The 25,280-nt window shown below is 35.6% G+C and overlaps 1 protein-coding gene across 7 annotated transcripts in view; it reads right to left on the minus strand.

The window, feature by feature from the left end:
* The window catches only part of RGS12 (regulator of G protein signaling 12), a 70,453-nt gene that overhangs the window by 6,783 nt on the left and 38,390 nt on the right, over window positions 1-25,280 (minus strand). For 4 of the 7 annotated variants that reach the window (XM_088540028.1, XM_010212529.2, XM_010212528.2 and 1 more), the window contains 13 exons: window positions 21,618-21,787; window positions 19,625-19,717; window positions 18,601-18,744; window positions 16,552-16,731; window positions 15,371-15,524; window positions 13,842-13,918; window positions 13,102-13,302; window positions 12,034-12,107; window positions 9,842-9,968; window positions 8,800-8,896; window positions 7,175-7,254; window positions 6,529-6,682; window positions 1,875-4,014 (listed from right to left, as the gene is read on the minus strand). In XM_088540028.1, the coding sequence (XP_088396154.1) occupies window positions 3,395-4,014; window positions 6,529-6,682; window positions 7,175-7,254; window positions 8,800-8,896; window positions 9,842-9,968; window positions 12,034-12,107; window positions 13,102-13,302; window positions 13,842-13,918; window positions 15,371-15,524; window positions 16,552-16,731; window positions 18,601-18,744; window positions 19,625-19,717; window positions 21,618-21,787 (2,171 nt within the window). In that variant the 3' untranslated portion in view covers window positions 1,875-3,394. Of the gene's footprint in view, window positions 1-1,874; window positions 4,015-4,204; window positions 5,552-6,528; window positions 6,683-7,174; window positions 7,255-8,799; window positions 8,897-9,841; window positions 9,969-12,033; window positions 12,108-13,101; window positions 13,303-13,841; window positions 13,919-15,370; window positions 15,525-16,551; window positions 16,732-18,600; window positions 18,745-19,624; window positions 19,718-21,617; window positions 21,788-25,280 lie in introns of those variants that run through there. The other 3 variants (XM_010212530.2, XM_088540029.1, XM_088540030.1) reach the window with 3 other exon arrangements.

Consider the following 25,280-nt stretch of genomic DNA (forward strand, 5'->3'; position numbering starts at 1 on the left):
AATTACTCCACGCACTGATTAGTAACTTCTTCCACAGACAGGTACTACCAGCAGTATAGGTAGAGATATGAAGCAAGTGCATTTCAGAATTAGCCTTCTGATCCCAGAAATCCCTGATTTTCGAGAGAGATGTTTGCCAGAAACAGCAGGCTCATTCAAAAATGAATGACATTTTCTCTGGATGAGTAGCGCAGTTAGAAGCAACAACTCTATTGCAAACTTATTAAATAATAAGCTCATTAAACAATATACTCTTGTCACTATGAGCAAAGCCTCAATATATTTGTTTTACTTCATACTCAAGCAAACTGAGCTGCCCAGCGCGGGCTGCAGCGCCGCTCGCCCAGCCCCTTCCCGACACACCGAAACGCGCCACGCAGCGCAATCAGACCCGGCCTTGCTCCTTATGCTGCTATTATAATATATAATTGCAAAACGAGAGCACGGACCACTTCAATTTATGCAGTCATTAACTTCTGTCGCTTCCCCTACATTTTAATTTAATAAACCAATTAAATAAAAACTTCCATTTTCCATTGATTATGAATGGAGAACCATTAAAGCACTTAAAAAAGAAACTGTTATTAATAACTTAGGTTTTTTTAAAAAATGATTATTGACTGGAGATGGTGCCCAGCATTCCTAGTTATACTTATTTGCATTATTTTGAATAGCCGTTACATGCAAGCTCCATGAAATCAGGAAAATAGAAACATTTTATTTCAGCCCACTTTCACATAAAACCAAATTAAAATCAGAGGTTGTTTTGGTTGTTTGTTTATTGGTAGAATGTGGTTCCTATAAAATAATATACTGTGAAAACAGTGCAAAAAGAGTTAGTGCATGTAACAGGGTTGTAGCAATGAAGGAACGTGTTTTACATACTTAAAATAATATTTTTATTCCATCAAAAAAGATAAAATCTGGTTTGTCACAAAACTAAGAAACACTAAGATTTTAGCCTTGCAAAATAGTTTAATATGATTACTTAAAGGTCTCTCACAGGTGACTATGGCAGAAAAATAAAATCTAGTCACCAGGACTTGGAGTACACGAAATTAAACTCTGTTAAAAAAAAAAAAATCCAGATTATTTCAGTAGGGTATTAGTGTCTGTTGCAAAAAAATGAGGTTTGACCGTGTGGTTATGGAGGACTGACCCAAAGAACAAAAAGAGCACTTGAATCTCCAGCACCCGCCACCCCGCCGCTTCCAGAGCACTGGAACAGGCTGCCCGGAGAGGTTGTGGAGTCTCCTTCTCTGGAGATCTTCCAAATCCGCTTGGACGCGGTCCTGTGCCACGTGCTCTAGGTGACCCTGCGTGTGCAGGGGGGTTGGACTAGATGATCTCCAGAGGTCCCTTCCAACCTTGAGCATTCTATGATTCTATGATTCTATGATTCCTACGAGGTGAAGAGCTGGTGACAGTGGTTACTCCGCACTAAGGGAGCCGGGATCGCCAGCTCATTTCTTAAAGATCAGGGAAAAAATATTTTAGCTTAAAATAAGAAGAGGAGTAATGAATATAAAGTGTAGCCCAAGAACCCAAAGACAGAAAAGACTCTCCTTTCAGGAGTTCCTGTTACGACTCATTGCAAAGAAATCTCCTGTCTTATCTGCCTTCTGGTGCACATGTAAACGCTGTGAATTTCACATGTGACCTATCAGCATCTCAAGACAGCATTTGCCCTTTGATATTTAAATTATTATCAAATAATTAATTTGCTAGCTTTGTCTTGCAGTAATTGCTAGTTCATACTCATTAATCTCTTTGTTATTAGAAAACAAATTTTAATCAGAATTCTTGACCCAGGACTGAGAGAGGTTTTCGTTTTAATATTTTTAATAATGAAGAAAATCAAAGCTTAAAACCGGTTTGCATAACTAGGTCTAGAATTTATTACTCCTGAGAGAACAAAGATACAAAATACATGTGAAAACTACACAAAGAATTCTACAAAGTAAAAAGTAGAAAGTGAGAAAAAGGAAAGCTACAGTTCAGTGGTTACACAGGAATGTATGGCATGCATTAAAATACTGAAAATTCATGAAGGTTTTTTAAGTGCAAATGGTTTTTTCAACAGTTCTCACTGAAAAAAAATGCAAATTGATATCTATGTTGTACACTTGTCACATTAGCAAAAGGACACCAACACAAGTCTATGCATACACACACCAATAGGCCTGAAGTACATTTTGTGGTTTTGTCTTTGTAGGCACTGGTTACAAGTCTGTTCAATATTCAGTTTCAGAAATTAAAGTGGTAGCGTTTATAGAACATTGCTCAAATACTACTACTAAAGGAATTTGTGTTTAAAATACCAAGAGGATGAAATAATTTGCATTGCCATTTATAAGCATCCAACAATCAAAGAAGTATTTACAAATCATCAGCCATACAGATAAAGAACAGTATCAAATACTCTGTGTAAAAAGATAAATAATTAAAATGTATATTCCCACATCACAAAGAAATGTGATCATACAAATTATGGCACCATATGTGTGTGAAACATCAAAAATAAATGTAGCACATAGATACCTCTTCTTATATTTTACATTAAAATGTACAGTACAATGACTGTAAAATGTCAATGTCACAACACCCATCCTCTTCACATCCCTGTTTCTGGTAATGGCAACTCTTATTACAAGTCCACGCTTATAAAGAAATTCCATACTTCACTCGTGGGCTAATATTGCTCTGTGATATTGCTAGACTGCAAAACTTACACCCTGAACAAATTTACAGACTTTCTTTAAAATGATCTGATAGAAAAAGCTATTTCACCTGTGAATATTCTTGGCAAAAGTGTGATAAATGCAATCTACTAATCTGGGTAGTAAAGTATGGGTTAAAAAAACTAGCATTTTTATTTTTAGTCACAAATATCTAATTTATTAGAGAAATAGGGTTTTTTTATTTAAATTAAGGTTTACCATCTCAAATTTTAATCATAAACAGTGCTGCAATTCTCAACACATAATGAGTGTTCCTGCTAAAGCACTTCAACTTCCAAGCCCTAATCATGTATCTCATTATGACAAATGGATCGGAAAATCTGGAATGAACCAGTGTTATGCAGCTCAAAACGCTGATATCCTGTTCTGTACTTGTAGGGTAAAGAACGACATAATTACAACATATGGATGTATTTTAAAGGTTTGTCGACATGGGTCCATTTTTGGCCATGTGCCAAATCCAACTACAAGTACATTTTTAAAGGCAACCAGAAATATTATTGTTAACATAGACTAAGGCAATGAAAATTCTCTCTTTTTTTTAATATAAGAAAAAGTAAGGTGCAGAGCGCGCTTTCTTTTTTGTTTCAATGGGTGCCCAATAGTGACTAACAGTGCCAGAGAAAAGGAGTTTCACGCAGAAGGAAAGACTATTAAAATCTAGAAATACCTGCATTGGATCTTTGACATCCAGATTTTTCCTGATCCCCTGCAAGAGGAGTTGGGGGCGGACAGGTGGCCTCGGTGCGGTCGGTGCCGCCCGGCGGTGGGGGCAGCAAGGTGCTGTTGGGGCTGCTGATGTCTCCCTCGGCCACCAGAGTCAGGTCTGCCACGTTCTCATCGTCCACGGTCTGGATGGCCTCGGCCTGCAGCTCCCTCGACTGCCTTTTCCACACAGTCGTGCTGCTTTCCTGGGCGTGTGGTATTGGAGACAACGCGGTATTAAAAGGAACACTGTAAGTCTTCTGACTGCTGACTGCTGTCAAAGCAGATTTATGTTTATTTTCCGAGTAACCTATTTTCTTAACTGAGTTTTCGCTATAGTTCTGTACAGACTCCAGTTTTCCACTTGGTGATGTACATCCCTCTTTGCCATCACTTTTTGAAACTCTCTTGCTGAGGCCTTTAGGGCCTGCTGGAGTAGATGAGGATGGTTCTGGTGCAGTGGGTGGTAGACGAAGAAAGTCAGGCAGAATAAGGTCTTCTTTCCTTAGCAGTCCACGTTGGTCATCTGCTCTGTTACTTTGAGCTTTGGATATGAGTTCAAAAAATTCTATTGGGGAAAAACCCAAAATTGACAAGTTTTTGTCAGAAAGTGCAATGCCATTAAAACGTAAATTTTCAGCACATTTATTTTCCATGAAGATCTTCAATTCTTTCAATGCTGCCTTGAAATAAGATCCCATGTTAATTAGGAACTTTTTCAATTGCAGCAGTGTTCACTAGCATCACTATAATTAAGACCATCAGGATTGCTATTGTAAGAGGAGTTTTGCAGTTTAGAGCAGCTGCAATTCACTGAGCCTTGAACAAATCTTCTATTTTTATTTCCTGTTTTATGCATTTAATAAATCTTAACAAACACAGGCTTTTTTAATTCTTTACACAAAGCAAGGCTCTGCTCTCGCTGGCAATGCGTGCACTTTTTTATATTCTGGGTGGGTTTTACTCATCTTAACTCAAAAATAGCCATGCCATCTGCAAGTTCATAGATTCAGAATGCTGAAAACTTCCTTGTTATATTGATGTTCTCTCAGTTGAATAATATTCTATCACGGTTTTAAATTCAATTCATAGTGTAGCTTTATTCCAAGATTTAATCATCCCAGGGCATGATCAGATGCTTATTTAAGAAACCCCATTTTAGTTTACTCTGCAATGAATCCATAGCACACAGATTGTCAGTAGCCACCAAAGGAGCCATTTCTAAGAGTGATGGGGCAGGCTTTTTATGCAGTTTTTAACAGAATTAGAAGTGCTTTTCTGATCATGTCCTTAGTGATGCGCAATGGTTTAATATGTTTCTATATATAAATAATACTTTTAATAATTTATCACTCTGTCAAGAAAGCCTCAAAACTTGGCAACAAGAAACTTTTCAGTTATAAGCCAAGAATTATACCACTCCTCAGAAAAGAAGCATTGGAAAAATAAACAAATTCTTTGGTACCAATCATCTAAATATAGAAAAAAAAAATCTATCTCATAATATAAGGTCTCTGCATGTCCTCATTTTTCAAGAAAGGAGCACTGAGACTATGGAATACTGAAGGTGTTTAAGAGGTTATCTCCAACAGATGAATCAAAATCAACACGTTCAACCCAGTTTATAAACACTGTTTGAAGCAAAAGCCATTACAAAAAAGTAAGAAGTTCTGGATATTAGCATCCATTTTAACTGAGCATAACATAAAGTCATACACTTACACTTGTACTGTATGACCTTATTTATAACCATAAATAACCACATTTGGCAGGCTCAGCAACATATTTGTGAAAATGATTTTTAGCATGCTTTGTCAAATGCCATAAAATCTGAATGTGCCAAGATGGAAGCTTCAAAGTGCTTCTTATTGCCAAAGTTTTGCAAAATGGCAGTATGCATATTAAAACATGCAACATTCTGAAATGTGTCATACAAAAACTTTCCTTTCTGAAATTTCAAACTTCATAGAACATTTTTTTAAAAAAACAATCTACAACATTTTATAAGTATTTTCCAAACTTGGACAAATTTCACAAAATTCAAAATAAAATGTGAAAGCCTCGAATTCTGAAGTTTTCAATTTATGTTAATGATTTACTCAGCCCTAGGAAGAAAAATGAAAATATTAAAATATAGAAAACAAGTCAACAAAAGAGTAAGCAACAGAAAAAAAATATAAAATACACTAATATATTGTAATAACATTTATATGTTAACAAACATCTATTTTGTATTCAAGGTTTTAATTAGAGCATTTTTTTTCATTGCAGTCAGTAGACCCTTACCCACAGATAAAAATAAAAATGCTGTATAACCATGCATAACCAGACTTTGGATATGCATATTTAGTAACATCGGGGGAAATTTTACATCTGTGTGTAAGATAAGTCCCCTGTGTTGTCTACTGGGCAAAATGGAGGAGCTAACAAGATAGGCAATTGATTCAGTTAATTCTCTAGGGCTCATTATTCTCTTTGCCCATTTCTACTTCTAAGTGCCTTTCCAGATCAATTACTGAATGTAAACCAACCTCGCTCCTGCCCATCAGATCTCCTCCACAGTCACTCCATTAGACTAATCCGGCTATTAAACACTTGAGCAAAGTGTTTTCAAAAGCTCTCACCTAAGTTAGGACTTACAAGACTGGTCCAAGTGCCTTTCGGGCAACTACAGAGTCCTACCCCTATGAGGGGCATTTGAAGGCAAAGAGAAAGGCAAGTTTTTACATGGCTTGTAAAACTGCAAAGGGTATCAAATAGGATATTCAAATTTAATTAATTAGTTCCTTTTTGTTTCACCAGGAGTCAGGTAACTTCCACATTTGAAAATTCCACTAGGCACCTGTGTGTATCTCTAGGAACTTAACGAATGCTAGGATCTAGCTTTTAGGTGTTGTTACAATTTCACCTTCAGCTTCGAACACTTTACAATTCAAACATAATAGCAAACAAAAATGTAAGGATCATGACTATGAATTCACAATGCAGTATAGATACATGGTATCTTTTGCTACACAGAAATAGAACTATTATTTTTTTCTATAATATTTACATTATTACATAAACTAAAAAGTTCACATACCCTCTGCTTCATCCAAATTAATTTTCTGACATTTTTTTTTCCCAATCTTTGCAATAGAGTCTTCTCTCTTTGACAGCCGGACATCCCTAGCATTTTTTCCATTTTCGCCTTTCATTTTGATAGAATTAGACTTTCCTAGAGTTCTTCCCTCTCCCTGTATTAGAAGGAAAGTTAAGGTACTGCTTACATTTAGGCTCTATCATTTGTACATATCTAAGTGAATAGAAGTTATTTTGAAAAGCATTTTTCCAGCAACACCACAGCAAATGTTTTAATTACTGCTAAAAAATTTGCCACAATACTCTCCAGAAATGCATATACAAATATAATAGTTTACTCTGAAAAAAAATACAGAAATGCCCTTGAATTTCAGAGTAATTCAATCATTTTCAATAAAGATGAAGCAAAGAGACAAGAATTAATTAATATAAAACAGTGAAAGAGCTGTCCGATTCATCATGAAGATAAAGTTCTCACAGAAAAAGACTGATGATAGTGGAAAAATAACGGATGAATTCTAACTATGCTCAATCTAGTCACATAATTTGACAGGTTCAAAATCATGGATGAATGCAGCTTTTAGTGTAGGATTCCAGTAGAAAATAAAAGATGATCTAAGAGACAAAAATCATTGCAGAACACTTACAGTAGATACTTGATTTCTTGAGGAAGTAGTTACAGTTGCACTCTGTTTTACTGATGCACCTTTTTGTTTATCTGTAAACACTGAACATAAACATAGCTTCTATAACAATACATCTGTAATTTGCCAAATATTTAAAGTCTTATAAAAATATGAAACACAAAACAGATTTTATTTTTGCTATAATATTTCTCAAGTGTGTTTCTGGAAAATAAACAGTGATCACAAACTTTTCAACCAAAAGTCAGCACAACCTCCCATTCACCTTCAAATTTTCCTAATACTGGAAATGCTTATAAAGTTAAAGTCTTAAATTTTTCTGAATTGATTAGGTCAAATAATCCTTAAAACCTCAGCTAGTAGTACAGTCTGTAATTCCCAAGTACAAAATACCCAGCTTAAATGAGAGAAAAAAAAAGGTTGTTTTTTTTGTTTGTTTATTTTCCCCAAGCAGAAAAGGCCACTGAAAGGTCACTCAGAATCTCCTGTTTCGTGCATCATTTGTTTCCTGGACATATCCTCATTCCAGATTCTCACTGCCCACTGGTAACGGCTCTTTCAATTGACATCTGGCTACAAACAGACCTAAGACACAGCCTTAAACACATAACCCTGCCCCTTTTTCACTGCTGCTGAAGAATCAACCCAGCACTACAACAGTCCTCTCTGATTTAGGCTTTGGGAATAGCTTTGGGAATAGCACATATGATTAAAATTTCACTTGTAATCCTTAAACTAATTATCTGGGAGAGTATTTAGATTGATGTCTCATTCAAAATGACAATTGGTTCTGCTTCCTGGAAAAATGACAAATCTGATTCTCCTCAATAATTCTCCTCTGCTCAAAGAGAATTTCTGCTCTAAGCCAATTTAATTTTACCAGATCTAATTTCATTTTTAAAACTGGCTGTTCTGTATCTATAAAAATAGCTCCTAGTGAAAGTGAACCTTTACTCCCAAGGCTGCTTACATTAATCTAGCACATGTTAATTGTGACAAAAGCTTGTCTTCTAGCTGCTGAGAAGTTGATCTGAAATGAATCAACTTTAGTTTCACTTCTATTTTACAAATGCTTTTGTCCTGAGAAATCACAAATTATACCCTTTTTGGTGTTATTTATAGAAATCATAGCTTACCAAATGGAGATGTGGGCTCTGCTACTTTCTTGTTAAGGAAGGAGTTTATCACAGTAGCATATATATAGTTGCTGCCCAGACTGCATCTGTCCTATGCATGCAGAATGTCTTTAATGAATTAATTGCCAAATTCACAGAAGTTATTTGGCATTTTATTCCTATTGTTATCATTAAGCACTATGTCTCTAGATGTGTATGGGAATCTAAGCTTGAATGCAAGAAGAATATTCAAGTTATTAATTTTTACAGTATCAAGTTGTTAGATTAATATAATATGCACAAAATTATTAAAACAACAATAAAGTACATGTTACTGATAGGTGAAGTTAGACTTTAATCTTTAGAAACTGTACTCCATTTTATTTTAGAAATACAGGGTAGAAGTGACATATCCAAACCTAACATCACTTTTGCACCCACAGAGGAAATTAATCACTCAGGCTTTATGAAACTGCTTTGACATCAGAAATAAAAGTTTTTCTGTCAACTTACCTCTACCCTTTGTTGGCTCTTTTTCATCTAGAACAACCCGCTGACCGTCCAGATTAGATATAGGGACACCAAGATCAAGTGGTTCCTGCTCACCATTCTAAAGTCGGATCACAGTTTGTATGCAATAGAGAAAGAGTTGTTTTCAGAGCAACTTTATGCATAGTCTGACTTTTTTAACAGAAAATTAGCAAAGTATTTTTTACATTTGGTGTAGCCCCAGTGAATCCTTCTTCCACCTTTCTAAAGATGCATATTCCACGAGTGTGTAAAATTGCCAATTGCCATAAATGTAAACCATTCATGTGAGAAGAACGGTATTTAGGGGAAAAGAAGGCACAAGCAGGCAAAATCAGTTTGCAAGCATGCATACATAGTCTAAGACTATTATTGCATGTCTTTAGCAAATCACTCACTTTAGAGGAGTTTGGAGGTTACTCTGCATTCTGAAGTATCCATGTACCAGTTTGGTAGTTTTCTATTTACTAAGTGAAATTATATACCAATTACGTATTACATACCAATATGTTTTTCAGGCATTTGAAAAAATGTTGATTGGTGCAGCTAAAACAGTAAACATCCTAGAAACACCACAAAAACCATTTCCCATTACGTGATATTTCAGGAAGAAAAAATGCTAGAAAATTAGTAGTGAGCAAGTGGAGTCAGTCTGCTTTTACAGAAATCGTCTGCAAAGAGGCTTGATGCAAATTTCATGATTCTTGGGATAATGGAAAAATTTTAACTAATCTCAATCAAATTTCTCTGGCTAAAAAATGGACATGTTTGGCCCTGGAACAATTTATGTCCAGGCCGCATTCTTTATGATGATAGATTTATTCTGAAGCAGAAGATAAAGCAGATGCAGAATAAAGCCTTAGAGTAGCTACTGTTAAGTGAAATGGTTATGACTATTTCCATCACAGCACATAGTCCTATATAAACATTTTAATGCCTAATTACAAAGAGGAATATTTTAAGACTATCATATGTTCTTCTCCAGACAAGAAATATTACAGATTGAATTACATCAAAAGATACTTACTAGTCTTGCCACAAGCTCATTAAGATTTAAGCCATACTTTGCAACCACAGGCCTTAAAACCTCTGTTACTGGTTTTGTGGGTTTAGCCTTCAAACCGACTGATCGATTGATTGGAACAAGATCCAGCCTGGAACGTATCAGTTGTCACAGTAAGTATAACTTATTACAATAAATAACATGTACAAAATATATAAATGCAATATACAGCCAAATGAAGTAAAAGCTTTTGACCTTGCATATACTACTACTTGACTAACACAAATCCATCCTACCCTGAAGATGCAAAAATTTTCAATACAAATAAAGCCTCGACTGTCTCATCCTCTAGTGCTAAGTGAAGTAGAGAGCCAACCTAATATATTGCACTTTAGACCTGCTGAATCCACTCTCTAGCACTTTCACATTTTCAATGAGATTGCTCCCCTATATTCCAGTAATACTTGCAGGCATTTCAAGCCTGTTCTATAGCCACAGAGGCAAGAAAAATATTTCTTCTCACTATCACACAACAGACCTACAATTTGTAATTCAATTATTTGAGATGGGCTTTCACAGTAATCTTTTTTTCTTTTCTTTTTTTTTTTAACAAAGGAACAAATACAGTGGAATTATTGGTGATTCTGTCAGTCATAATAACAACACAAACCCCTTCTTTTCTCTCACACAAATTACTTAAATACAAGATCTTTAGTCTCTCTGATTTTTCCCTTCGAAAAAAAAAAAATGTTGAAACTTTGTCTTTCCTATTTTAGCAAGCAACACCTACTAAATAGAAATAATCAGCTTGGATAATTAATTGCCAGTTGACACAGAAGTAACAGATATTCACACAACTGAGTATCACCACATTGTATTTGTATTAGGACAGAAAATTTGCCAAATATTTATGGTTTTTTAGCAATTTGGTGTGTTCATAGAAATATCGTAGAAACATTAAAACTAACTAACAGAAAGAAATAATGTAGAACATTTCTAAATTTTAATTAACACACAAGTAACATAAGGTGCAGCCTAATCAAAGTTTTTTTTCTTTAATTTGGCAACTGAACACATACCTTAATAAAGGTTGTTTAATTTCTATTTATAAACTGGATGCACTATATCATATTCATAAATTTAAACTATCCTTAGACAGAAACTAGCCTTACTTCTAATATAAAAGTAATATAAAGCTAAAATGAAGAATGCTGACAAAGTTTTATTCCCTTCAAAAATGCGGCCAATAATGTAATTAAATTTTTCAAATCGAACAGTATGAAATGATTTACATGATCACACATATTCTACCTTACAACTTTTTCCTAAAATTATTTCAACATTTTCCTCACATTAGTGGGGTTTTCAGAGTTTAGAAATATTTAAAATGTTCTAGGAATTTTGAATAAAAGAAAAATGTGTATAATACACATTTAATTATTTAAATGTGTATTATTTTAATAATGGAAATAAATATTTTGACTTATTTGACATTCAGTGCTATAAATCCATCATTTTAAGTTATATTTATATAACTAGACTTACTGAAATGTACCAGTCAGGCACAACATTAGAGGTAATAGAATGAGAACAATCTATTTAACCATAAAGGCTACATTTTTCTTGGCATGTTTACGATGAGACTAACAGAGCCACAGTCGAATTTCCATCCCTTTCTTATACTGCTTCAATCTAGGTGGCATGTGTATTTTGGCATGAAGGCTTCCTCTGGGCCTCCGGATCTGTTCTCTAGGCTTATTCACAATTGCACTTGCTTGAACAGTTAAGACGGGTAGACCATAAAAATATTTAAATATTCAACTAGCACCTAAATTTCCCTTGTGGATTCCCTTGCAATCCACAGTGTTTTCTTTTTTCTCACTGAACAAATCACTAGGCACTACTATATTTCATTTGAAATGCTCCCGGGTCTCACATTTCTCCCACTGATTCTTAGTCTGGTTGTCCTGATGTGAATCTGTTAGAAATGCCCTAATCTTACTATCAGTTACAGAGAGAGCATCTCGAAGCTAGCTCAGAATCTAAGGGACCTTGTGCCTGAAATTAGGCAGGATGCACCTATGTGGACTTAGAAAATCCCCATGCTAAATCCCTATCTCTGATTAAAACTTTATTGTAGTCTAGACTATTGTAGTCTAGACATGTGCCTATACTTAAGAAAATCCCTAACTGAGAGTTAACCACAAGACTCTTACCTAAATAAAGTGCGTTTTTCTAAGCGTAGGTCCCGAGACTCCAGGATGCTGCTGTCTTGGTGCAATACAAGTGGCTAAAGATCCCGTGGCAGAAACAGAAGAACAGAGAACAAACAGATTTAAAATAGACAGCAAAGAAGAGCTGCATAATTAAAAAAAAAAAGCTTTTCAGATAACTAGGAACGAAATAAAATTATGAATATAAGTTGTATGCATTCTAGTAGGTAGTAATTTACAATAAGGATCATGCTTAAGGTCTCCTTCTCCCTGGGTAGTTCTAATGCAGCAGAACTCTGTGAGACAAAGAGCAAACCTCAACAGCCACTGCAGCCAGCAGCTATTCTGGAACTTAACATTTTAAACTAAGTCTTGACCCTTCAAACTGAAGGGTCACACAGAATAATGCTTTAGAAAATATGGCAATTAATAATTGTTAAAAGACTTAAAAGAGTAGGTACATTGCACACTCATTGACCTTTGTCACTGCAATTGTCTAGAGTGTTCATCACCACAAGTGTAAAAGAATCAACCTGCTTCACATTCACACTTCTCTCTGAACCACAGCTACTTCTGTTGGAATGAGACCCGCCACCTCCTATCAAGGTAAGCTTCTGATAACTTGCCTCTATATTAAAATACACAACTTAATTCTAGCATGAAATCATCTTGTTTTAGCTTTGAACAATTGAGCATCATTACATTTATTTACTTCTTTTGAAGTACTCCTAACACATGCTATCATTTTCCTGTTTTGATAGTTTTCATCAAGTATGGACAAACCACGTTGACTAGATACCTACATCAATCTATTGTTCTGAGGTAAATACTTGTTGTAATCTTATCTCCCATTTTTGTAATGTGGCTGCCCTGTCTGGTCCTGACTACTAGTTGTAACACACAATTGCCAGTGCAAAGCTATAAGCAGAACCAGGAGATAAACTTCACTATCAAGAGATCAGAATTCCTTAGTAATAAAATAACCCTGAAAAATCTTTAATAAGAACAAAAGAAAACAAACAAACAAACAAAAAAAAGAAATATGAAAAACAGCACAGGAATATTTAGTACCTTGTCACCCCCAATTAAAAAAAGATCCACTGCAGCTATGTTAATGCCATGTTTCTCGCAGAGTCCAGATAGCATCTCTTTGATAGAAAATCCAGATTTAACAACCATTTTGCTGGATGAACCATCTGGGAGGTTTACAGAGCAATATTTTGGGGATTTCTCTTTCTCTGGTACAAATGCAGGTAATCTAGAGGCTTCAGACTTGACAGGGAAAGAAAAAAAAAGTCAACACTCAATGGGAAGGGCAGGAATAGGCATAAGCATTTAGAATCTGTAAAAACCAAATTAAACCAAGAAGCACTATTTCAATAATATTTACAAGCTTAGTGGGAAAAGCTATAACATGCAGCTTTTCAGAAGAGGCTCTCAAAGCTGTAGTAGCAGGAGAGCGTCGTTTGTTGTAAAGAGATGCAGGTAGCTCCCTTAGGAAGGCAAACTTTTATTCTGGGAGTTTACTGTTGCTTGAAGTTAGCATTGACAGCAGACAGGTTGGAAAGGACACCTTTCTCATGAAGGAACAAATTAAGAACCAATATATGAATACAAACTCTGTTGCATTTCCATATTTTAAAAATGTTTAATATTGCATCATACCCTCTAAATGTATCATTTAAAAAAACTTTCTCAAAGTACTATTTTAAACAAAATTCTACTGTTTTAAACTTCAGACTTCTTAGAAAATAGTAAATCACTGTTTTAGCTGCTCTCCTACTTCTTCATTATTAAGAACTGGCCATTACCAAGTCAAGACTAGCAGTTGATGACATGGAGCCTTGTGATTCCCGTCTGTAGGATAATCCATTGGGCTGAATGGAATCTGTTCATGGAAAGAATTGGTGATCATTATTCATTCTTCATTTTGTTATTTGTTATAATAGAGAAAGCTCTTTCAAAACCTTAACTCCTTTGGTCAGAAAGAAAACAACATTTTTTTTAATTAAAGAAGAAAACTCCAAAACTTCCGAATTTTGATGGAACCAAGCTCTTCTTGGTGGTGGCCAGTGACAGGACAAGGGATAATGGGTGTAAATTAACACACAGGCAGTTCCATCTCCATGTGAGGAAGAACAACGTTCCTGTGAGGGTGACAGAGCCCTGGAACAGGCTGCCCAGAGAGGCTGTGGAGTCTCCTTCTCTGGAGATCTTCCAAACCTGCCTGGATGCCACCCTGTGCCACGTGCTTTAGGTGTCCCTGCTGGAGCAGGGGGGTTGGACTAGGTGATCTCTAGAGGTCCCTTCCAACCTCAACCAATCTGTGATTCTATAATTCATACTGTGCACTAAAAAAATGAAATAATAGAAAAATGAAACAATTTTGGGTGGAATATTTCTTGAACATGTAGGTCTCAAACAACCCCCACTTATTTTTTTGGAGAGCAGAAACACAAAATTATTTGAAAATAATTTTTAAAATACATACAAACATTTAAAAATCTTTAAAAATTTTAAAAGATATTTTACCTATTCTGCTATTCCCTATTCCCTTCACTATCCCCTTTCAGAAGTTTAGATTTATAATTTTAGCAAATGCCCCCCCCCTTTTTTTTCTTGCATATAAGCATACTGAAAACACTTAAACAATTCATAAAAAAATCTTATGGGACTGGGCCTTTACTCAACATAGAAAAATGAAAGGTCACAGAAATCCACAGAAAATAGACAAGAAAAAAAAAACCAACAGAAACCATATGGTCTAAATTTGGTGCTTCGGTGGGATTCCTTTACTAGTGCAACTTGATAGAATGAACTATCTGAAACTTGTGCCTCTTCCTCTAGAGGCCATGTGCTGGTGCTCTCTCTAGGGAACTCTTCAAACTTTGCAAAAGAGTAAGTAACAAAACAGTAGATTGCACTTTTTTCTTTCCACAAATCTAATTCTTCTTTCTTCAATTTTAATCAGGAAAGCATGAAATAAGAATAGTTTGTTGGACAGTCAATGTACTTATGTAGTTCCAATCAGGAAGAATAATAGGATCATGCGCATGGATAAATTTAAAAATAGCTGTAGCTACAGTTGCAATAAAGCAGGGAAGTCTCTTGAAGTCAGTAAAATCAAGTTTAAGCATTCTCAGATATTTATCTATTTCTTTTCACACCCACTTCCTTAAAAGAGATACTAGCCAGCATACATAGCCAGGCTATGGGCTTCTGCTTAACAGCTTCCCTCTGTGACATCTAAGGAGATACTGAGAAGCAAACTAAACAAGATGACATTAGTCACGTCTATTCCAGAAACAATCGTGCAAAGAAGTAGAACTTGAAAACTCACCATTTGGATAATCACCATTTTCTTTTCTCTTCTGTGATTTTCCCAAACTCTTACTTCTCGACCACGAGAAAAATGTTCCCCGTTTTTTCTTCTCAGTATCCTCCTCTCCTGACTCTTCATTTAAGGATCTTCCTGACTTTGATTTACCACTCAACTGTCACAAAACACAATTAAATCACTGGTCAAATTGCAGTTGTATGTATATCATCTAAAAATAAAAACCTATACTAAAATAAGAGTGCAATGATCAGATAATCACGAGGTTGGCAGTCTTCATTATCCCCATTCACCCAAACAGTGGACACCCCAAGAAATACGTAGACAGAGTAGAGCAGTACAGCATGGGAGCTGAAACAGACCATGGAGAGCTCATGTAAACATGCAAGAATTCTCCACGGATTACTGCTACCACTACTGCTACTGCTTACCAAAGATGCAAGAGATTCTGGGAAAGCCATTTGTCTTATTTTTGAAATGCACAACTTAATTTATATTTTTCATGTATATATCCTACACTTGACACATGATGTGGATTGGACATTATGAAGCAATGAAGTCCTCAAACAAAAATTACTCTTCTTGTAAAAAAAAAAGCTTAAAATAATTCCCTTCATAGCCAAGCATTTTTAATTAAAGAAAATACAATGTTAATCAGTCAAGGTAAAGGGTACAATCTTAATCTTTATCCTAATGTCACAGCCTTCCCCACTTCAAAATGCCAAGGGTATTTTTTGAAAATTTAATGAAAAGATCAGTTGTATCTTAAAAGGACACTACCAAAATACTGCTTCCAACATCCTTTGAGGATGTTCACCGTATTTTTTTTCTTCTGTTGAACTTGCTTCCTCTCATCCAAATCCCAGTAACTTTTTGACTCAAATCAGTTGGAATGGGAGAGAAAAGAGAGGTTGCTCATTTTATGGAGGGTTTGAATTTCCTTTAAAAGAAGATATGACTTTACTACAATGGAAATAAATATTATTTTGCCATGCTTACTTCCTTGACCAATATTTGTAGTACAGGCAAAATATATGCAGTTGGTAGAATCAGCTAGAGGGATACAGTCAGCTAGAGGGATGTACAAGAATACTGAAATACTGTTTTTTATACATTAGCAATGATCCACTAAAGAATTTGAGAAACAATCATTAAGAATATAGTTTTCAGACATCAAAGACAACCTTTTTCGGTGTAGAGATATTGGACTTCTCTGAACTGATACTGTGTTTAGACGTGGGGCTGCTGGGAACACGCTGAGGATCAGGAAGAGGACGACCTTCTACTTCAGCTAGGATGCATTCTTGGTAAAGGGGGGATTTGAGAAAGCGTGTATAGCTATCAAACTTCATCAGGTTAAAAATCTGAAATTAAAATTCAAAAATAATTGTTACATAAGCTTAAACAACACATCAAGAGAAAAAGCAGTATTTTGCAGAAGCCAACTTCTATAAAACTTAGAACATTAACCTGGAAATAGCATTAGGCATGATTTAGTTTAGATATACTGAATACATTGCACCAATTAAAAAGCAGCAGGACAGATTTAGCAGAATGCCAATATCTGTGCTTTAACACAGATTTAGAAGAATGCTACATGTTTTTCACAGTGCAAAGGGCAAAAGAGAGGAGATGCTCTGTAGTCTTGGCAACACCATCATCATATCCATCTTTTATTGTGTTTATGCATCTTCACACCTTCTAAACAAAGCATGTAGCAAACTATCCATTTTAAGGATGTTTAATGGGTTTTTTACATCAGTACTATGTTTAACTTCAGATTTGCAAAATTATACAAGGGTGTTTCAAGGTAGCTGTGAACAAGAAAAAAATGTTTGTGCTCCACAACTCGGGAACGTGATGCAATCGTTATATACATTACTATACAATGACAGAGAATATGCAAGGTTAATTATTGATGCAGGTAAGACCAGAGAGGGAGAATCCATGAGGTTAAAGTGAGTCCATGAGGTAACAACACAGTAAGGAAGCAGCTCAATACCAGGCTTGGAGCAAACTTCTGAAACTAAATTAGCCAGTCTTAAATAAAACCAAAAGCAAAATGTTCCATCTTAACTACTAAGCAATCTCATATATGACATTTACATCACAATTTCTCTGCTTCATTACACTGTTTATTTCTTGTTTTAAGACAATGTTTTCTTTTACCTTTATGTCTTGTCTAGTGATTAAACCAGTTACATATGACCTGAAAAACACTGGGATTGCCTCTCCTTTGGATATGATAAATTCTCTACCAGCAAAGAATTTTTTTAAAAACCTAGTGTCCATCACCCAGCTGGTTATGACATAACTCAGCACAAAGTCAGAGGAGCCCTTAAAGTGAGTACAAAAAGATAAGACTATGGCTGCCAGGTTTCAGCTATCTATAGGCCTCTGCCAGCTAAAGCAGGCTGAGACAGGAAACGCCATGAAACAACGACACGTACATAAAAAATAGAAAATTCTAAGGGTCTCTGAAAGAGGAGAAACTTGAAGTATTTGTCACTGACCACCTGAAATTCAATTAGTGGCCAAAAAATATAATAGACTATTTTATAGCACAGCTAATGCCAATGTCTTAAATTTAATACAGTTTCAGGATGCAAAAATAAAGCTTTTCAGAATCAACTCCAGATACAATCTAACACCAAAAATTGAGAAGGTTGTTATCCATGCTCTGTTAGGTAGTTATCCCTGCAATATTTTCCTCTAGTCTTCCTAAAGGACACAAAGGGTGTTACTGGACTATTGAAGCATAAGGGCTTTAATGCTTCCTTCAACATGACAGGGCTATTTTACAAACCGCTTTAACCAAAAATCAGCCACTATTTGTGTACGCAGTTGTCCAATAAAGTATAAACGTCTGTATACAAATACCACACTGATAATGTTGCATCACATGGACTAAACATGGATACTAAAGAACAAGCTTACTTGCATCTACCCTTCATTTCAATAACTGTGTTTTCAAATTATTTTTTATTTTATGACAATTTTATACACACATGCAAATGTATAGAAAAAGTGTCAAGTGGCATTCCACTGCACAGCCTGTTTCTATACTGCAAAAAGAATCTATAGAACATTTATGTCTCCAATTTCTTCTTGCAAGTAACAAGTAAAACAGCAAATGAAAATACTTTTATACTTAACTATTTCAAAGAAATTCAAAGTACTTCAAAGGGAAAGATAAAAGACAAGTTTACAGCAGTTATATTTGCCATGGTTACCTGAAGTTGCTGTTCCTTGAACATATCTGGATGTGGAGAATTGAGAATATCATCTGCCAGCTGCGCCTGGCTATCGATATTGACTGGTGTTGTGGCTTTGCTGCACAAAAACTTACTGAAGATCTCCCGAGCTCTGTAAGAAAGCTACAGAAAAGAATTTTTTCCATATTAATTTATATGCAACTTCACATGCGTAGTTTATACAACTATCTTTATATGGATATATTCTATTAAAATTTTCTTAAATATTTTCATATTTCCTTAATATATAAGAATTTTTCATTTGATAATAATAAATACAGAAGGATCTTTGTTTTTAAGATCTCGAATAAGAATAGGTCTCTTGCCTAACTGTCTTCCTCTGCAGCTCTCTCTAGATCTCTCTCATGGACACATCTCAAATTGCAGTGCTTACTGCAATTATGGCTAGCAATTAAATCATCGAATGCTCTGCCTTACGAAGCAGAGTAGATATTATTGATTTTAAACTTTACTGATAACAATTACTATTTATATAAATTCTCTCAACTTCAATTTCCAGAAGTTAGAAGAATGTAAATGTGTTTACTGTTAAAAACACGCTCTGTTTTTAGTTTGTTTTGAAACACCTACACTCTGGAAATAACAAAGAAGTTGCACCAACCCAAACTCAGAGACCTTAAGAGGGTTTCAGAAAACTCACAGTTTGAAGACAGAATGAAGAAGAAGGAAAAAAAGGATGGCACAGAAAAGAGCAAACAGTTGTTAGAAAACTGAAACCATTTCCACTCTGTAAACCTGACCTGGTTTAAAAATCCTGTACAAAAATCAAGCTACCTCTGCCCTTCACCAAAGTACAATTACAGCCAACATTTTAACATTGGCAGGGCACTCCCGGAGGATAAAACAACTCAGGCTAATGCTCCTACCCTGTTTTAGTGAAATCACAGTCCTAAGACCAAGTATAGTTTCAATAATTCCAATAATTTCAAAGCATCAGTTTTTAGCAAGCAACGTAATGTTTCAAAATATAATACTGACTTACCTCTTTTTTATCATGTGCTGGTACATGGTTAAAATATTCACAGGCCTGCCAAAATAAAATATTTTCTTCACTAAATTCCTTCCGCAGAAATTCCTAGAGAAAAAATAAGTAAATAAATACATGCATAAAGAAAACAAATTACTTGCAGTTTTATTCAAGATATTTGTAGTGGTTGATGTAAATATTAAAGTCTGCATAATGAAAGTATCTCAGCTTCAGCTTCAGAGTCTTATCTTTTTAAAAAAGCAAAATTCTGTTCATTTCCAACTCGTACTTGCACTTTTCTTCATTTCCTTTTAAACATAAAGAATATAGAATAACAAATCAAGTTATGATCAAATAATTTCCCTGTGCATTGGTCAAGTGCCCTAGCACATACTCCAACAAATAAGATTTTAATAGCAATTTTGTAACAATAATTTGTAACTGAAATATATTTTCTTGAGGAGAAAAAAAAATTAAATCAAGCAGTACCACACACTATAATCAGGACTTCTATATTGTAGAAGCATCCAAAGGTACTGATAATGACTAGGAACCAATTGACTTGGAAAATTATACATACAGAAATTGTCCTTGTTTCAAATCTGCATAATCCAATATTCTGTCTGCATATGTTTCATTAAACCATTTTGTGTGTTTTTTTAAAAAAAAAAATTAAAAATAATATGGTTCTCTCAAAAATCAGCCCATAACTCAGGAACTGGAATGCTTATTTATGCTTTATAAATTTAGATATCAGTGTTTAACTGAGGGTATTATTTTCAACTATCTCACAAGCCACAACTTTCACTTAGGTGTCTCACTGATATCACTCAAGCTTCCTTAGCACACAACAGCAGCCTCAGAAAGCAGTTTAAGACAAATCTTCAGAGATACTTAGAATTTTTAAGATTGGAATTTAGGGAGTACAACTGTCAGAAAGCAACTGGAGAGTACAATACAGGGACCCTAAATCCACTAGCTACCTCCCAATTCACCTAAAAGCTTTGGAGATGCTTCATCTGAGACACAGAAAGCATAAAAAGACCATCTAGAGTAGGATCCAGTAGTTAGGACACATTTTTGCATTTTACACATAATCAAAAATTTAAAGAGAAATAAGTTTGTGAGCAGGAACCAGAATGCAATTGCCTACTTCCCAGCTCTGTGTATTCACTGCAAATCTAGTCAATCTCTCTCTCTCTCTTTTTTTTTTTTCTTTTTCTGGCCCCACAATTTTAGCACAGCTGGTTGAACAATTCAGCTTCATCAGGAAGAATAGATAGTGCCCCAGTTGGAACATTATGTAGCTTATTAGTTGCTATATACTGCTGGGAAGCAGGAGAAGTTGCTACGAGGCACATCAGGAGGGATCTGAAATCAGGTCTCCTACTTGCAGGATTACTGCTCTAATCAACACACTATTATGCAAAATAGGAGTATTTGCAAAATATGCAAAACCTCTTCCTCTAAGAGAGGAATTCCTGCTCTGTGACAAATCTATCTGCAGGAGATGCCTGTGCATTCTGTATCCCAAGTGGACCAAGATGCTTATTACACAATCTTGAATTAAATGTTCATGCTCCAAAGGTGCTTGACTGCTCGCAGATATTTACACAGCAATTTCTTTTGGCTGGTTATAGGTGAGACCCTTCTCAGTCTGTGGACTTTCTGTGACTCCCAAGGGAAGGCACGGTAACATGTTGGTTGAAAGGCATTTAATTTAGGCACCATGACTCACCAACCTTCATGCCAGACTACAAGGCATTATGATGTCCAGGTTGCAGGTAAAGTCAGGTAGAGACTGTTTAATCTCTCCTGGGCACAGAATAAATTTCAACATCCCAAGTTTTTCTTTCAATTGTTAAATTTGTAAAAATATTCAGGTAACAACTGCGTAACAGTGATCTCCTATCCTTAAGGATAGTGTCAAGAAAAGAAAGAAAATGGAAAAATTCTTGCACCTGTATCTGATATCTCGAAAGGCTTTTCACTGTCCCTCAAAACTTACAGAAAAATATTTAATGCCAATAGGATCCTGAAGAAGACGCTCAAACGAAACAGCCCAGCTTGCAACTCTTCTCTCACGAAGTCGTCGACAGCTCTGCACGCTGGGAAGACTAGCATTGCTACTAAGGCTATTCTCACTGATGCAGTCTTTCAAATCAGTGCTGTTCAACTCTGTTAAAATAAAATATAATGTTATTCTCTTTTACTCTTCTTTCTACAGCAATTTTTTCCATATATAATATGCCAAGTTCACAGTAGTGCAGGCTCCACAAGGTCCCTTACCATAAAATGTTCTTCCATTCCACTGCAAAGAAAAATATACTAGTGTCTTAACAACAAATCCCTGGCAGAAACAAAAGGGGAAGGCAAAAAGAGATTTTTTTTTCTTGCTCTATATATAAAAAAAAAAAGAGGATTCTGCATAATATTTGCTTCTTACATTCTTGTCCCCATAAACTGCAGTCCTCTAGAGGATTATCCAAAGAAAGGGGATCTTTAACAGTTCAGCTTTCACCAAAGAGTGGGCAAAAACCTATGTTAATAAGAGACCCATCAAACCATAGTCCCTGAACTGATTAGCAGAATTTCTCACAGAGATCTAGGACTCCGGCCCAGGCTAGGGCCAAGAGACTGCAATGACCTGGTGATGCCAACGTTCTCCCAGACTTTGTGAGAACAGCTTAGCAGAATTTAGTCCTCTAAGGGGCCTGCCTTTAAGGAGCCTTCTTCCAGCCTATTCTTGCTGGATTACTTTGGGGGTCTTCTTGACACTGGTGATATTGTAGAATTCTGAGGAGACTACAGAAGAAGTTACAACCTGCTTGAGTAGAATAATAATCATATCTAAATACAGTATTTTCCTGAAGAATCTGAGCCAAGAGAGAAAGAATTGATTTCAAAGTGAGCACGGGAAATAACGTAGATACTCCAAGTGAGAGAATACAACTACTATGGATTCATAACAAAAATAATGTTGAGATGACAGTCCCATTACCCCCTCATATGAAAAAACTGTAACACAATGTTACAGCTATAAGGAATAACAGAGAACAAGAATTGCAGGTTGCCGACAGATTTTGGTAACACCTGGCAAGCAAAACTAGCTGAAAAACTCAGTGTCAAACTACACTCACCCTCTGCCTTTTCTCAGGATGAAGCTGAGGAATGACCAGATACTTTTGATGTTGAAAAACATCAAAATTTTGCATTTGGAAAATCTTTAGAGAATTTAGGAAAATATATCCACATGTAACAGCATGACTGTACTAATATGAAGCATTTATCATTAATCCAAGATCATCTTTATCATAAATCAGTAAATAGAGTATACATAAAAATTATTAAAGATTGACCAATTGTTCACAGGAGTGGAAAGGTGAAGGAGAAGACTTCTAACATGAAAAGATTATTTTAAATTAATGCAACATGGTCCTATTTGTAACTTTGTCATTTATTTGTTGCATGCCCTTTTACAAATTACTTCTCTCACCATCTCTCAGTTTATGCAAATGCAAAGTCAGCAGAGTAATACTCGCAGCTTGCAGTAATACTTCACAGATGTCATCTGCGGTATAATTAATCGTGCAGACACAACTGAATAAAGCCCTGAGCCACCTGTGCTCTGCTCTGCTCTGACTGTGCTTTGAGCAGATGGATGCACTAAAGATGTCCTGAGGTCCCTTCCAAACTGGATGATACTGCGCTGAAGTGGTTTTATGAACAAGGTAGTCATTGAATTCTTTGAAATAACAGTAGTAATACAAGAAATCCAAATCCTCAGATAAATAGGTGATATCTTCAGTAATCCTACACCAAGCACAAAAACAAATATACAGCAAATACAAAGGCAAACTGATTGAAAACATGGAATTCAATAAGAAATAGCCTACTCAGGAATATTTTTGTTATTGCTTATTTTCCTCAGTTAATCACCTGCATTAATGGAAGCAAGAAGCAATTTCATCAGAATTATTATTTTGTAAGATCTCTCAAAGCATGCTTTTTCATTATATATCCAAAATGACTTTGCATTCTTACGTTTTATGCTACAAAATATTGTTCCCAGAAAGTATGAACTTTGGAAAAAAGGACATTCAAAGATAGTTATAGAGATAGCTAGAAGTTATAAAGATAGTTATAAAGATGTCAAGACAAGAAAATTTAAAGAAAACAATTCTTATGAAACTTCATTTTTAAGCTAAATGCAGTCTAAGCTTAGAAATATCTACGAAGATGTAAAAGCTAACTACAGTTTCTGTAAGCAAAACTATTTTAAAACAAAATACAACAAAGACACTGAATAAGATTGAAGGAGAGAAAAATGGAAGGGAGAAGTCAAAAGTTACTATTTCTTATTTTATTTTATACAAGGATAATATTTATGAAGAATATTTTTACTCCTCTTATGGACTTATGGATCAAATCTAAATTAAGAAAAGTCAGCAAATAATTGCAGATTTTTTTTCTATGAAGTATTTATTCACTTTTTCCTGTAAGACACATACCAAAGAACAGGAGCAAGTCAATCCTTATCTCCATTAGAGAATACCTGTCATCACAGTGAAACTACTGTGAAAGAAGCTGATACGAATCTGATGTGAATTATTATCTTAATTTATTACCTGAAGTATTTATCGTTAACTCTGCAGATATATCTTATTCTACAGTCCAGGCTGTGAACAGACACCCACTCAATATGTCTTTATATGTTATATACCAGCAATTTTAGAAGTTACTAAACCCTGCCTCACTGCTAGAGAGATCAGTCCCCACTGAACTTCTGCAATGGAGAAGTTCAGATGAGTATTTCCTAGATCCTTCAAAACAGAAAGGTCAACTTATCCCACGTACCCAACTGCTAATGTCTACTAGGACAATCTGGGGAAATTAGGGAGCTGTAGCCACGTGAATTGCCCAACTCCACAAGTCATCATGCCCTGGGCTGGGGAGGAACTGCAACCCGTGGGCTCTCCAGAGTGGGGCTGCTCTTAAAGCAGCTTTAAGGGCTTATTTATCCACAACAAACTTGCTCTGTTCTGCTGAACTGCACTTAGCTACCTCTTCAGCTAACTGAATTTAGCTACCTTATTTCAGAAAGGACCAACTGAATTCATAATTAACTCAGAGGCTACTTTCTTCTCCACTGAAACAAGAATGTAGTTTTCTTTAAAGATGTATAGAGATTCCTGCAGGGGTTTATATTAACAAAATTCTTTCCCAAAAAAGGTTTAGTTATTTGATTTTCTGCTGCTACATATAGGAACAGTAAAGCCAGTTAAAGCCATTACAGCACAGTGCAGGTGTATCAGTGCGTAACTTAGAGTCCAGGAGAAAGAAAGATCAGGTGGAGTTAAAAAACAAATTACATCACTAGTACAGTTTATCCAAATCACACTTAAATGAAGAATATAAACATGTGCAGGAGCACAGGACTCCTGCTGCACGGCCCCTGCACAGGAATGCTTCCAGCTCCAGGTCAGGTTTTCTGCCTCAGCTCTCGCGTTCCCAGTGCGTAGGGTTGACCACGGAAAGGAAAGGAGGAACCGAACAACCTTCCAAGCGATTCACGGATTTCATCTCATAGTCACCCTGATGGGAAATGAAACCTCCAGCTCTTCCAGGGTGAGAAAAGCTGAGAACCCAGATTTCTCCCTCTCCCATTCTG

Source organism: Tinamus guttatus, unplaced genomic scaffold, assembly GCF_059628265.1.
Source record: "Tinamus guttatus ecotype Peru unplaced genomic scaffold, ASM5962826v1 Tinamus_guttatus_pri_ptg000052l, whole genome shotgun sequence".
NCBI classification, from domain to species: Eukaryota; Metazoa; Chordata; class Aves; order Tinamiformes; family Tinamidae; genus Tinamus; species Tinamus guttatus.